This window comes from Dunckerocampus dactyliophorus, chromosome 1, assembly GCF_027744805.1.
Source record: "Dunckerocampus dactyliophorus isolate RoL2022-P2 chromosome 1, RoL_Ddac_1.1, whole genome shotgun sequence".
Lineage (NCBI taxonomy): Eukaryota > Metazoa > Chordata > Actinopteri > Syngnathiformes > Syngnathidae > Dunckerocampus > Dunckerocampus dactyliophorus.
In genome coordinates, this window is record NC_072819.1 from 3,565,432 (window position 1) to 3,581,401 (window position 15,970).

The 15,970-nt window shown below is 36.6% G+C and overlaps 2 protein-coding genes across 2 annotated transcripts in view; both read left to right on the forward strand.

Moving 5' to 3' along the window:
• Positions 1-9,246, forward strand: part of LOC129176705 (gap junction alpha-3 protein-like) — a 28,107-nt gene extending 18,861 nt beyond the window's left edge. The window contains exon 5 of the mRNA XM_054767012.1: positions 1,418-9,246. Coding sequence (XP_054622987.1) covers positions 1,418-2,168 — 751 coding nt within the window. The 3' untranslated portion in view covers positions 2,169-9,246. The remainder of the gene's footprint in view (positions 1-1,417) is intronic.
• A 2,258-nt stretch (positions 9,247-11,504) lies between these two features.
• Positions 11,505-15,970, forward strand: part of runx1 (RUNX family transcription factor 1) — a 96,348-nt gene continuing 91,882 nt past the window's right edge. The window contains exons 1-2 of the mRNA XM_054766642.1: positions 11,505-11,590; positions 11,774-11,824. The gene's annotated coding sequence lies outside the window, so the exon portion shown is untranslated. The remainder of the gene's footprint in view (positions 11,591-11,773; positions 11,825-15,970) is intronic.

Consider the following 15,970-nt stretch of genomic DNA (forward strand, 5'->3'; position numbering starts at 1 on the left):
TTAAATTTGGTGGTCGCTCTCATTAGAGGTTAAACATGGAACTTCAGGGCAAAGAATTCCGTGGAAAAAAAAGAATAGTTGGTCTTCATAAAGATGTTCTCAGTGTGTAACAATGTATTCCATGCGTCGTTCCGAGAGGGAGGATGCTTGTGGCAATACCACATCCTCCTTGTTCTCCCGGAGAAGACTGATTTTAGAGACAAAAAGTAAAAAAAAAAAAAAAAAAAAAAGGTTAAATAACTCAACATTCGAGCACACATCTAACATCAGAAATATGACTTTCAATGTTATTATTCTCTGCAAAAATAACAAGATTTTAGTGATTGTTTTAGTGTCATGAGCACATTTGATATATTTAATACTTTGAATGTGTTTAATATGTGTGTGAGGAATATTTAGAGCTTAACCTGGATTTTCTTCCCCAAAAAATTGTTTAATTTTATTTTTTTTTCTTTTTTCTAATATTTTTTTTTCCCAGAAAAAATGTTTGTATTTTCATTTCTTTTCAAATGCTTACATTTTTCCCTAAAAATCTGTTTTTATTTTTTAAAATCTTTTTTCAAATATTTAATAATTGTTTTTTTGTATTTTTATTTATTTTCAAATAATCTTTTTTTCAAAAGATAATAATTTTGTTTTTTTATTTCTTTTCAAATATTTTAATTTCTTTCCCCAAAATAATGTTTTTATTTGTATATCTTCTCAAATAATTCTAATTTAAAAAACAACCATTTTAATTTCTTTTCAAATACTTACATTTCTTCCCTCAAAATGTTTTTATTTTTATTTCTTTTAAAATATTTCAATTTTTCCTAAAACATTATATTTTTATTTTTCCCCCTCATTTTACAAATACAAATATTGTTATTTCTTTTCAAATAATTAAATTGAAAATAACAATAATAATTTTATTGTTATTTATTTTCAAATATTTCATTCCCCCCCCAAAAAAATAATGTCAAATTAATTTTTTAAATTTTTTTCAAATAGTTTACATTTTTCCAAATAAATACTTTTTAAATTATTATATATATATATATATAAAATTATTATTTTTTTTATATTTCAATGTTTCTCCTCAAAAATAATATTTGTATTTTTTTCAAATACTTTTTCATATACTACTCAACTTTTTTGATAATGTTTCTGATGGGTTTTTTTTACAATTAAATTAAATTAAATTAAATTAAATTGTGAGTAGCTATAAATTTTATATTTGAAATATGAAGGAGGACTTGGAGGAGCAGGAGCGAGCTGTGTGTCAAAAAAATAGACATTTTTACGGGCGTCTCAATTATTTTCGCCGAGATCTATTGTGTTTGTACAGTTCCTTGATGTCTTTGATGGCACGTACTCCGGTTTAACTTGACAATTTTGCGGCTGGCGATCCAAGTCCTATCCCCTGTCCTCCACGCAGGCCGACGGAGAAGACCATCTTCATCATCTTCATGCTGGCGGTGGCTTGCGTGTCTCTGGTGCTCAACCTGCTGGAGATCTACCACCTGGGTTGGAAGAAAGTCAAGCAGGGCGTCACCAACGAGTTTGCCGCCGACAACGAGTCGCTGCTGCTGGGTGCGGTACGAGGCGGCGACGCCAAGACTCTTCCCGAGGAGGTTAGTCAGCCCGCGCTGGACTGCTTGCCCACGTACGCCAGCGTGAGCGCGGTCGGGGGCAGCGCGGCCGAGGGCGGCGCCGACAGTCCGACGGAGGTGGTCTCTTTAAGTCCTGACATGACGAGCGGTTCTGTCAAGTTGGCCCGCGCGTTGTTCCACCCAGATGACCTCCTGTTACAGTCCTTCTACGGTGGTGGCCAGCTGACAGCAGAGGAGCAGAACTGGAGCAACATGGCGCTCGAGATGCACGACGCCGACGGGAAAAACTCTTACCCCCCTCCCTCGCCGCGGATCTCCTCCTCCTCCTCGCACGCGGAGGAGGAGACCACGACTCCGCCTCCTCCGCCAGAGGCGCAACACTCCACCTTTCCGACGCTCCCTTGCCACGCCCGTCTCTACCTTCTCTCGCTGGAGGAGGCTTTGGCGAGCAAGGAGAAAGCGTTGCCGAGCGACCACGTCACCGTGGTGACCAAGGCCGAGATGCATCAGCCCCCCGACGTGCAGAAGCCGAGGAGCGGCGGCGCCCGAGCTCGCCCTGATGACCTGGCCGTGTAGCGACTACGCGTGAACACAACACACATACAAGACAAGTAGCGATATTTGAGTCTGGACATGACCTCCACCAAGGTCCACTCACTGGATCAGCACCAAACTGTCCCCCTCCCTCCTGTGTACTGTATACCTGCATTTTTCATCGCAAATGTTTCAAAAGCTGACGGTAGCTAACGCTTCGTGGTTTCCGTGGGAGAGATAAGTATTTGATCCCCTGCTGATGTTGTACCGCCCCTCCCCCCAAAGATAAGAACAGTACATCATCTTTATGGTAGCTTCACTGCAGGGGTGTCCAAAGGTTGTTTTTTTTTTTTTTATTGACACATTCTAAAAAAAATATCAGTTAACAAGACAAGTAAACAAAAAAAAAAACAATTTTACAACAATAAAGTCAAAATATTAAGAGAAATAAGGTGTAATTTAACGAGAAAAGTCATCATTTTACGAGGATAAAGTCGTAAAAATAATGTCAGAGTTGACATATTCAAGAAAAAAGATGTGTTTTTTTACGTCGTAATATTATGAGAAACAAACAAAACAACAAATAAAGTGGTCAGTTTTGGAAAATTGTGTTGTGAAAAAAGTTACAATACTACGAGAATAAAGTCTATGGGAATAAAGCACTAAGGGAATACAGTTTATGGGAATAAAGTCATAATATTACGAGGAGAAAATTTACGAGAAGAAAGCTGAAATAGTTGGGGAACAAAAGCATACTGGTAAATGGAAAAAACAGCTGTAATCCTCACAGAATAAAGTAAAAATACTGATTGCATCTAAAGAGAAGAAAGGCAATTTTACAAGAATAAACTTGTAATATTATAAGGAAAAATATTAGAGTTGAAATAATAAAACAAAATATGTCGTATTGTTTCAAGTGGCAATATTTTGAGAAAAAAAATCTAAATAAGGTTGCCATTTTTGGAAAACCGGGTTGCAGACAAAGTTATTCTGTTGAGAATAAAGTCAAAATATTATGAGGAAAACATTTACAAGAATAAAGCTGAAATACTGTAGTTGGTTAAAAAAAACACAGAAATGGGAAAAAACTCCGCTGTAATCCTCAGAGAATAAAGTCAAAATATTGAGAGGAAAAAAGTTGTATTCTAAACCAAAAAAAAGTTGATTTTAAGAGAATAAAATTGTAACATTCCGAGGAAAAATAATAGAGTTGAAATAGTAAAGAAAAAATGTGTCATATTGGGTTTTTTTTAAAGTGATACAAACAAAATAAAGTTATAATTTCGGGGGGAAAACTTATAATGTCATGGGAATAAAGTCATAATCACAAAAAGAAAATTTCAGGAAGATTATTTATGAAGAAAGTTGACATATTTGGAAAATAAAAAGAGCGAGGTTGATATGAATAATGTAGTTTTTCAGCTCCATGCCAAAGATGAGATGCACTTTTTTCTTGAAATATACATCACTTCTTAGCATGTTTTGCAAAATCTGAAAACGGTCCTCACTAGAACAAGTTTGGACACCCCTGTCCTCAGCAAAGGCCACTGACTGTTACCTTGGATTTTGTCCTCCTTTTTTTCCTCAAGCTTGTTGTTGATGGACTTGTAGTCCATTCGGGTCAGCTCTTTGGTCTTGCCCGTGGTGATGTGATGGAGAGTTGTGAGTCTTTGTGTGACGGGTGTCTTTTATCCAAATCATGAGTGGAGATTGGAAGTACAGAATGCTCGCTGGTTGGTTGGGGGATCAAATACTTCTTTCACTCAATCAAATACAAACTCATTGATCATTTTTTTTTACATTCCGTCACTCTCTGTTAAATAAATGTACCATAAAAATGATGTACTGTTCATATCTTTGTAAAAGAGTGTACATTTCCAAAATCAGCAGGGGGTGAAATCCTGATTTCCACATGTCAAAGCATGATATCAGTTGAATACACAGTATATCAACGATATCAGTTGTAAATGTTTCTCACACGTGACACATCCGTGCCGTGACAAAAGCGCTGCAACGTTTGTAGGAAAAGACGAAAAGACGTGCCGTGACTCGTGTGTTGGCGCATCCTTGCTGGCTGAGGCTTCACGGCCGAAGATCACGCACACCGCCGCCTGTTATTCCGCTCCCAATCATCCAATTCATTGTTTTGACTGCTTCCACGGTTCTCATCCCAGTCAAAGCATTCTGATACGAAAACATTTGCTTCAAAGCCATTTTCCATATCTCAAAAATTCCCACTTTCCCCAAAATTCCACATTTTCTAAACACAAATGAAATTCTACATTTTTCAATCAATCCCATTTCCACATCTCAAAAATCCCCACTTTACTGGAAATTCTAAATTTTCCAAGCACATATAACTTTTGATCCAAAAAATAAATCCTGACTACTTATGCATTTCTCCACCGATTCAAGACATTCCAACTTCAAAACTGTCAGGCAATCCAATTTCCATATCTCAAAAATCCCCACTTTTCTGTAAATTCCTGATTTTCCAAGCACAAATACCTGTTGATCATAAAAATACGTACTACTTTTGCACTTCTCCACCAATTCCAGCCATTCCAATGTCAAAACTATCAGCCTATTCAATTTCCTATATCAACATGACCACTTTTCACAAAAATCCTCATTTTCCAAGCACAAATTCCCTTTGTCTAAAAAAATGTGTATTATTTCTGCATTTCTCCACCAATTCAAGCCATTTCAACTATCAGTTCTGCCAATTTCCATATCTCAAAAATCCCCACATTTCTGGAATTGTCTAATTTTCCAAGGACAACTACCTTTTTATCTCAAAAATTTGTACTGCGTCCTCATTTTTCCACCAATTTAAGCTATTCTAACGTCAAAACTGACAGGCTATCCAATTCCCATATCTCAAAAATCCTTACTTTTCTGGAAATTCCTGATTTTCCAAGCAAAATACCTGTTCAAAGTTATACAATTTCTGAAATTGTCTACTTTTCCAAGGACAACTTCCTTTTGATCTAAAAAATTCGTACTACTTCCGCATTTTTCCACAGATTCGAGCCATTCCAATATCAAAACTGTCAGGTTATCCAATTTCCACATCTTAAAAATCACCACTTTTCAGGAAATGCCTAATTTTCCAAGCACAAAAACCTATTGATCTAGAAAATTCTTACTACTTCTACCAAAGTGCAGCTCGTTTAGTCTACAGGTGAAATATAACACGGCCCGCAATTACACAGAAAACAAAGAAAATCCCCCGAAAATACCACCCACAAAGCAAAATAGCCGACCGCGTGGCTGATTTCCTGTCAGTTGGACAATGGCGACGGGCATTTCTTACGCTCAGAGGGGGCGCCACTGAGCAGGTTTTGCAAATGATAATGAATAATGCCTCCCTTTTTCTATAACATGTGGACACCTCTGGATTAACAAGTAGCTTTGGCAACAGTACAACGTCTTCAGCATTGTCTTTTCTGTGAGACACATGAGGAGAGGTTTGCACTTTTGTTTCTTGTTGTTGGGGACGATGGAGCTGGACGGCTGTGTTGGACGTGTGCGTTGTGTTAGATGTGTATTGTTTCAGTGTTGACACAAACACACATCTCGGCTGCATACTTGTTAACCCTCCCATTTTCACCAGGAAACATGTCCTTCTTTCCCACTACGGTCCCATTTTTAGAATATTTTTCCCATCCATCCATTTTTATCTGCTTATCCAGGTCCGAGTCCCTGGGGGCAGGAGTCTCTGTAAGGAAGTCCATACTTCCGAGTCTCCGGCACATCTTCCAGTTCTACCGCAGGGAGGGTCACCAGAGGACAGCTCTGAGACGTAATCCCTTCAGCGTGTCCTCGGTCTGCCCCGGGGCCTCCACCTGGTTGGGCATTACACAGAACACTTGACCATGGAGGCATCCGGACGAGATGCTCGAGCCAACTCAACTGGCTACTCTCTGCTCCACCCATATGGCCGAGCTCGTCATCCTATCTCCCGAGGGAGGAAACACAAAGCTCATGACCACAGGTGGTTAGGTGGGAACATAGATCGACCGGTACATTGAGAGCATTGTCACCAACCAGTCTATTTACGGACCTTTGCCGGTCGATCTTGAAAACATATATATAAAAAATAATTGGATTGAACTCCAACATACAGCTCCTGAGCCAGGTGGCAACAACAATTGCCAAACCTGCCCGTCGCGTCTCACTGCTGGCGACCCCAGAGTGGAGCAGACCAGCCTGTTTTAGTACCTCGGGGTCTCGTTCACGAGTGAGGGAAGGATGAGATACGAGACGGACAGGCGGATTGGTGCGGGGTCAGCAGTGATGCGGACTCTGCATCGGTTCGTTGCGGTGAAGAGAAAGCTCAGCCTAGATAAATCTTGGGGGCTACGGCGGCACGGATCGTTAAGGCTGACTGGCGTAACACATTGACCGGATCCAGCCGCGACAAAACTCACCCTTGCCCCTCAACCGTCATCGCTTGCCCGTGACAGGAAGCCATCAAGCCAAATAGTTTGCTCACAGAGCTGACGCCACACCCCAAACCCCGAACTCTTGCCAACGTCATGGCAGCCACCAGGGATCTTGGGCTCAAAAAGGTTGGAAACTACCGCTGTGGTCAGTAAATTTAAGCCTTCAAATTAAAAGCGTGCCAGTACAGTCGGTCGGGTCTTTAAACCAGCATACCGGCTGGTGAAAATTCTAGTGCGAAGACCACACTTTCCCTTATTTTCTGGAAAATGTCCCTTATTTTCAAATGCAAACGTTGCCAGGTATGCTCTGCTGTCACATCAGGGTCAACGCTAAATATGTCTAAAGTATATGAACAGTATATCATCCCAGGTGCAATGCAGTAGTACAATATTAGATTTTTGAAATGGTTCAAATGCTGGTGTTGGTCCAATCCAGGAAAATGTCTCATGTCGAGTCATGACGGCAAATGTTTGAGTGACATCGCCGAGTGTCTCCGAGGGTCTTTTGGGTTGGGGGACGTGATGTACATCTTCTTTCTGATGCTTGTGTTTGCAGTGGGTTACAGAACTGTTGACTTCCTTCTAGCTGTTCTGTATAGGACGACTTTTCTTTTCTAGACTAGCTGTAGATGACCATTGCGGCTTTTAGATTTGAGGCAGGGTCAAAGAAGACAAAGCAACACGATCTCCCTTTTTTGTTGTATTGAACAGTGCATCATTTTTATGGGTTTTATGCAAAAGACAACATTAAAGTAGAAAAATTTCCTTGCAGATTGCTCGCATGTTACATGCACAGTGTGGCCAGAAAGGGTGGGTTCCTAATAAAGTGGCCGTTTTCAAGTTTGGTGGTCAGTTACGTTGCCATGGTTACACAAAACGTGAGCAAACATAAAGAGGGCTCTTTCCCCATCGAGACCTATCCGGTGACATAATAGGTGTTGAAGTTCTTCGCACGGTGTGGTCTGTAGGTGGGGGGCCTAATCAAGTGGCCCGTTTTCCACTTAGTTCGTCATTTACGCCACCAGGGTTACCCACGTTGTTACAAACTGTAAACAGCTCACTTCCGCTCAGTCGAGACCTATCCGGTGATGCAACGCGTGTCGGGGTTCTTCGCACGTTGTCGGCTGAAGCTAGGGTGCCTAATCAAGTGGCCCATTGTCCACTTTTCTGTGGTTACACAGAATGTTGCATAGTACGTATGTTACACTGGTTGCGGCACAAGAAGATATCACAATTATCATAAAGTACGAGGAGTAATAGAATGGGCCTGCAAAGCGAAGCGCCCTTAAAATAAGTATTTGATCCCCTACCAACCAGCCAGCATCCTGAACCTCACAGACTGTGTGTTCTTTTTTTAAATTTTAGTCCTGGTCCCTTTAGGAAAGTGCTCATAATTTCCACTCACGATGCATATAAAAGACACCTGTCTCACAAAAACTGTCTTCCACGGGCAAGACCAAAGAGCTGGCCTCAGGGACGAGATTGCAGACCTGCACCAGACTGGAATGGACTACACGTTTGACACGAAAACACCTGACGGCTCACACAAAATGGAGCTCCTTGGCATCAACGCTGTGCTGCCAAAGCACCTTCGTGTTGGCGTCCGCGACTTATTTCACGCAGTCTTTTTTTTCTCATCAAATAAATCAATGTACTGTTCATATCTTATAAACGTACTTACAGTCAGCAGGGGATCAAATACTTATCTACGTCCCACCTGATCCAGAGGTGATTCTAGAGCAGGGGTGTCCAAACGTTTTTCCCAGCGACGAGGGCCACATAGTTCATATAAATATGCTAAAAAGTGATAATACATTAAAAAAAGGTGCATCTCGGCTTTGTCATATAGTTGAAAAACATATCATTCATATCAGCCTCACTCTTTGCTCTTTTTTTCCTATTTTTGCTGTTTTTTTTTAAAGATTTCCTAAATATTTTGACTTTCTTCGTAAATAATCCCAAGAGGTTTTCTTCTTGCAGTATTTTGACTTCATTCCCATAATATTATAACTTTTTCTCCAAGCTCATTTCCTAAAAATGACAACTTTATTTAGCTTCTCATAATATTACAACTTAAAAAAACCAACATATTTCTCTGCAATATTTCAACTCTATGCTACTAAAATGATATTATTTTTCCTAAGTTGATCTCGTAAAAAAGCTTTTTCGGTCATTAAAATACAACTTTTTCTCTTTAATATTTTTGACTTTATTCTCGTAAAATTACATAAAATTTTAGGTGTTTATTCAATTTATGCTGTTTTTTTAAATTTTCAGACTATTTTGTATTTTTTGTGTGTAAGTTTTCTTCTCGTAATGATGACTTTTTTGCCATATTATTAGAACTTAACTTACCTTAACTTAACCTGATTTTCCAAAAATGGCAACTTTATTTAGTTTTGTTTGTTTCTCATAATATTACGACTTAAAAAACAAACAAACATACTTTTTGTGTAAAATGTCAACTTTCTGCTTCCTTTTTCCTAATAATATTACAAATTTATTCTCGTAAAATTGTGAAATTCTATCTTGTTATAATATGACTTTTTTCTATTTTGACTATTCTTGTAAAATTACAGCTGATTTTTCCATTTCTGCTGTTGTTTCTTTTTGTCATTTTCCAACTATTTCATCTTGCTTTGTGTACATTTTCTTCTCGTGACTATGACTTTATTTCCATAACATTTTGACTTTATTCCCATAATATTATAACTTTTTCTCCAAGCAAATTTTCCAAAAACTTTATTTAGTTTTGTTTGTTTCTAATAATATTACGACTATAAAAAAATCACATATTTATTGCTGAATATTTCAACTCTATTAGTTATTATTTTTCCTCCTAATATTACCAGTTTATTCTGGTAATATTACAACATTCTTTCTTGTTAGAATATGACTTTTATCTCTTCATATTCTGACTTTGTTCTCATAAAATTACCGCAGTTTATTTCATAAAAAAAATTAACTATTTCATCTTTCTTTGTGTAAATTTTCTTCTGGCTAATTACGACTTTATTCTCGTAATATTTGACCTTTTTTTTGGTAATATTATAACTTTTCCCCCAAAGTAATTTTCCAAATATGACTTTGTTTTGTTTGGTTTTCATAATATTACGACTTAATATTTCAACTTTAGTAAATGAGTAAATACAATTTAGTCAAAGTAAACAGAGGTTATTTTCCCCCATAATATTACAACATTATTCTAAAAAAATTCTGACTATTTTTGTTAGATCATCACTTTTTTTCTCTTAATATTTTGACTTTATTTTTGTAAATTTTCTGCTGAGATTTTTCCATTTTTGCTGTTTTTTTTTTTTGATTGTTATATTTGTAGATGGTGCCGGGCACTTTGGACACCCCTGTTCTCTGGCATCAGCTGCCCATCAATCTATATGTCTATATATCTATCTGTAGTTCTCCAGCCCTTTCCACCAAAATAAAAGATTTCTTAAAAAAGACAAGGTTTGTCTCTAAACAGACGAGGTGTTTTTCTAAGCTTTAATAACGGATTGCCATTGGTAGCCCACTCTTATGCTGGTAACACACGCTCAAAGGATGGTCTGAGGAGAGTTTAGAAGATCTTCAATGATGCTTTTCTTCTTCTGTTCTCGGTGTACAAACCAAGAGACTCACGGCTTTAAAGGCAACGCGTCCGAGAGACGCCTGCTTTTCATCTACTCGTGTGTGTGTGTGTGTGTGTGCGTGTGTGTGTGTGTGTATGCGTCTTGGAATTTTTGTTTATGAGCATGTTGATGTAAATGTTCATTTACCTCAGATGTTTACAAAAATGTTGTCAATAAACTTATTTTGTACCGTAGACATTTTCCTTTGCTTCATGCTTTACACCGGCATATTGTCAAAATTCATCAAATATATAATTGGATATGACTCCAATTATAAATACATGACTAAACTGCCAGTTAAATTCATCAATTAGGTGAAGGATCAAAATTCAATAAAATAACTAGAAAGACACCCAGAGAGCGCAGACCTGCACCAAGCGCCACGGTTCCCTCCATCTTGTGGTTTACACCATAAATATTAGTCCTACATTTATTTTATTTACGTATTTAGATTCCTTGACCGTGAAAACATACTATGGAAGGGTGTGACTTAAAGAATGCTAACATGCTAATGTTAGCATGCTAACACCTAGCATAATAGCGCTAAGTGTCTGGTTAAGTTCATATTGATGAAAATCGCAAAAAATGCTAGTATGCTCATGGTAGTATGATAGCAATGCTAACATACTAATGTTAGCATGATAACATAATGTTAGCATAATAGTGTTAAATAGTGTGAAAATGGCAAAAAATGTTACTATGGTAATATTAGCATGGTAGCAATGCTAACATTCTAACGTTAGCATGATAACACCTAGCATGATAGTGGTGTTTATATATGTGTCTACCCGTGAAAATAGCAAAAATTGTTTGCATGCTAGCAATGCTAACATTAGCATGCCAACACCTAGCACGATAGCTTAATGTAGCGGGAAGGCTAAATGTCCTAAACAAGTGCTCTGACCATTTTTTCTGTGGCGTTATACACACAAATACCAAAAATGGTCCTAACTCGCAATGTTAAAGAATTCTTTAAAAAATTCCTAAATCTAGACGATGATCCAGATGATCCCGAAAATGTTATCAGTTCTTCCATATCCCATTTCTGACAATTCCTGAAAATTTCATCAAAATCCATTCAGAACCTTTCAAGTTATTTTGAATAAGCTTGGCGGAGGTAAAAATAACACAAAGCTAAGATGGCAATATTTTCTTCAGATAACCTAACACAAAACATAAGCATAAGCATAATGTCACGTCTTTGGGTCAAAGACAGCGACAAAAACAAATCGTTTCAGTGACAGCAAGAGTGAGTGCTCTTCTTGCTATTGGACCATCTTTGATGTTTTTCTTCTCTTGGTGAAGCCCAAGCTAGCAACGGCAGAAACGAAGTTGGAAAAAGCTCATAAACAAGCTCTAAAACGTTTGAGCTTTGGAAACTTTTGTCTTTGTGAGTATCTATGTGTACAAAGCACTTCAAATAGCGACCTCAAATTGTTACTTTGAATGTGTTTGTACATTTGATGGTGTGATGTAGCTCTTAGCATTGTATCTGTGTGTTGGCTAGCTACTCGTGTTTAGCATATTTCTCATGTGCTTTTAGAGACGGTAATTGATATTTTGTATGTTACAGTTACCGCACGCATACATGCACGTCAGAGAAAGCTGCACTGAAGCAAGAAAAGTAAGGCTTGTGTACGGAGTTCTGTTGAAAGGTTGGCTGGCTGTCTGGCAGCATACAGTCACTCAGCACACATAACACGAAAACTAGATTCAATTCATTTAGTCCAGGGGGGTCCAAACCTTTCCCAGCGATTAAGGTCCCATAGTGAAAAATGAAAGGACTTTCATTTTGTGTCAAATATGCTAAGAAGTGATACTGTATATATTTCAAGAAAAAAGTGCATGTCAGCTTTGGCATATGGCCGAAAAGCCAGATTGTTCATATCAACGTCACTCTTTTTCTCCTCTTGGTTTTGTTTTATTTTCCAAATATTTCAACTTTTTCCTTGTAAATTTTATTCTGGTAATATTAGGACTTTATTCCCCCACCTAATTTTCCAAATAAATTTTTTTCTTTAATATTTCAACTAAAAAAGTTGTAAGTTTAGAAGAAAAAAAGTCCTAATATTACATTTGCCCAAGGCCAAAGGTCACATAAGTCCCCCTTTTCATAGCTGTCTCAGGCAATGCCTGTTACGACCGAGGATTAAAATAATCTGAGATTTCGAGAATAAAGCCGTAAATTTCCAACTTTATTCTCGTAAATTAAAAAATTATCGTTAATGTACGAGAATAAAGTTGTCATATTACGAGAATAAAGTTGTAAATTTACAAGAATAAAGTCGTACATTTACAAAAACAAGTCGTACATTTACGAGAATAAAGTTGTAAATTTATGAGAAGAAAGTCGTAGATTTAGGATTTTTACATTTTGGAAATTTCCAACTTTATTCGCTTACATTTAAAAATCCTTGTAAAACCCTCGTAAATTTACAAGAATAAAGTCGTAAATTTAGGAGAAAAAAAGTCCTAATATTACATTTGCCCAAGGCCAAAGGTCACATAAGTCCCCCTTTTCATAGCTGTCTCAGGCAATGCCTGTTACGACCGAGGATTAAAATAATCTGATATTTCGAGAATAAAGTCCTAAATTTCCAACTTTATTCTCGTAAATTAAAAAATTATCGTTAATGTACGAGAATAAAGTTGTAATATTACGAGAATAAAGCTGTAAATTTACGAGAATAAAGTTGTAAATTTACAAGAATAAAGTCGTACATTTACGAAAACAAGTCGTACATTTATGAGAATAAAGTTGTAAATTTATGAGAAGAAAGTCGTAGATTTAGGATTTTTAAATTTTGGAAATTTCCAACTTTATTTGCTTACATTTAAAAATCCTTGTAAAACCCTCGTAAATTTACAAGAATAAAGTCGTAAATTTAGGAGAAAAAAAGTCCTAATATTACATTTGCCCAAGGCCAAAGGTCACATAAGTCCCCCCTTTTCATAGCTGTCTCAGGCAATGCCTGTTACGACCGAGTATTGAAATAATCTGAGATTTCGAGAATAAAGTCCTAAATTTTCGACTTTATTCTCGTAAATTTTAAAATTCTCGTAAATGTACGAGAATAAAGTCCTAAATTCACGAGAAAAAACATTGCCTGAGGCCGCTATGAAAAGGGGGGCACTATGTGACCCCTGGCATGTGGAGGGGGTGAACTGAGAAGGGCTTCACACGCTCATCTGTTTTGCTGCCACGTTACAAATAAAAGCTAGCAAGAGGAAAGCTTCCTTCCTTCCTGAAGAGCTGTGCTTTATTTTCCCTCTCACACGTTTGACACCATCACACCTCTTATTACCACTTCATCCTCCTCAATTTAGGACTTCTTTTCTCGTAAATGTAGTACTTTATTCTTGTATGTTTACAACTTTATTCTGGAAATCTCGATGTGGCCCTAAAGCGCTGTAAGGCTGTGGATGAAAATGCACTGCTTGGCTCTCAAGGAGGTTCGTTCATGTAGAAAATGAATCCAAGGTTGGACATGACACATTTTTGTGCGTTTTACATGATGTGCACATCAAAAGAAAAGGCTTCGTGTGTGTGTGTGTGTGTGTGTGTGTGTGTGTGTGTGTGTGTGTGTGTGTGAAGCTGTGCTGAGGCCAGCACTCCCTTTATTGTTTGTGAAAGTCGCAGGGATTTGAATTGAACAAAAAAGCGCGGAGGGAGTGAAAGGGCCTCGAATGCTTGCTAATACCAACCTGACCTCTGCACTCCTGCGCTTCTACTGACCGTTGAGCTCGAAGCAACACACCCAAAGTGAAGCAAGTTCATGTCGCCACGTGGGTCCCTGTGTACCAGCAGATCCCCGCGACAAAACATACGTACGTAACACCCTTTTGCACACCGAACAAACTTCTCCCTCACTCACGGTGCGTACTCATTATACAGTATACGCGAGTGAGGTAGGTGTGGGTGAGGGTGTTCATCAGGGATGTCCAAACGTTCTGAAGATATAGTTTAACAAGAAAAAATACAATAAATAAAACAATAACAACAGCAAAATGGAAAAATCTGCAGTCATTTCGCAAGAATAAAGTCAAAATATTAAGTGAATGTGTCATTTTACGAGAATAACGTAATATTACGAGGAAATATGCCATCATTTTTGGAAAGGTTATAGCGTTACAAGAATAAAGTCAAATTATTAAGAGAAAAAACTTGTAATCTATCAAGAAAAATTCATAATTTTACAAGAATAACGTTGGAATATTATGAGAAAAAAGAACGTCATTTTAGTATCATAAAGTTGAAATATACATTTTTTTTAAGGTGTGATTTCATGAGAAACAAACAACAAATAACGTTGTAATTGTTGGAAAAATAGGTTGGAGAAAAGTTCAAATCTATCAAGAAAAATTGGCAATTTTATGAGAATAACGTTGTAATATTATGAGGACAAATAACGTCATTTTGGTAGCATAAAGTTGAAGTCTTATCATTATTTTTTAGGTTGCAATATTGTGAGAAAGGAAGAAAGCAATGAATAAAGTCGTACTTGTCGGAAAATTAGGTTGCAGAAAAAGTTGTAACGTTACAAGAATAAAGTCAAAATATTGAGAGAAAAACGTTGTAAGAAACATTTTTAATTTTATGAGAATAACGTCGGGCTATTATGAGGAAAAATAATGTCATTTTAGTAGAGTTGAAATTTACTTATATATTTTTTAAATTTGCAATATTGTGAGAAACCAGCAAAACAACAAATAAAGTCGTAATTGTTGGAAAATGAGTTTGTAGATAAGTTGTTATGTTACAAGAATGACATCAAAATATTATGGCAACAAAGTTCGAATATTAAGAGAAGAAAATTTACTAAATTGAAATTGTCGGAAAATCCAGCTGGAATGGAAAAAAACGACAATCGTTTTATTAGAATAAAGTCAAAATATTAGGAGAAAAAGTTGTAATCTAACAAGAAAAATTTGTAATTTTACGAGAACAATGTTGGACTATCATGAGGAAAAACAACATCATTTTAGTAGCATAAAGTTGAAATTTGAAAAAAAAGTAGTTTTTTTTAAAGTCACTGTATTGTGAGAAACAAACTAAACAACAAATAAAGTCATACTGTTTGGAAAATTAGGTTGAGGAAAACGTTACAAGAAAGATATGCGACTAAAGTAAAATTATTATTATCAATAGAAGAAGAATAACGTCTGAATATTATGAGGAAAAATAACGTAATTTTAGTAGCATAAAGTTGAAATATAAAAGAAAAAATATGTTTAAAAAAAAAGAAAAACAAACAAAACAACAAATAAACTTAAAGAAAAAAGAAGTTAAAGAAAGTTAAAGTTAAAGTTAAGGAAAAGTTATGTTACGAGAATAAAGTAAAGAAATGATGGGAATAAAGTTATTTCAATTTTACGTTATAAAAAATGCATTTTCTTTCAAGAAAAACAAAACAAAGTTGTAATTTTTGGAATTAAGTTGCGGAATAGTTATAATATTTTGCGAATAAAGTACAAAATTTAAGAGAGCAAATCTAACAAAACCTATTAGCATTTTTTGGAATGTTATGAGAATAACATTGTAATATTACAACCGAAGTTAACATCATTATAGAAGTATAAGGTTGAAATATTAAGGAAAAAAATTGTTTTGGAAAAAAAAAAACGCCAACAAAACAATAACTAAAGTTTACAATTGTTAAATGGGTTTAAAATGACCATTCATGGCAAAAAAATAAGCCTTTGCAAATGAGCTAGTTTACCTGACACGCTGCCATTTTGGGGACACACCATGGCTTTAAATGGATTAAGG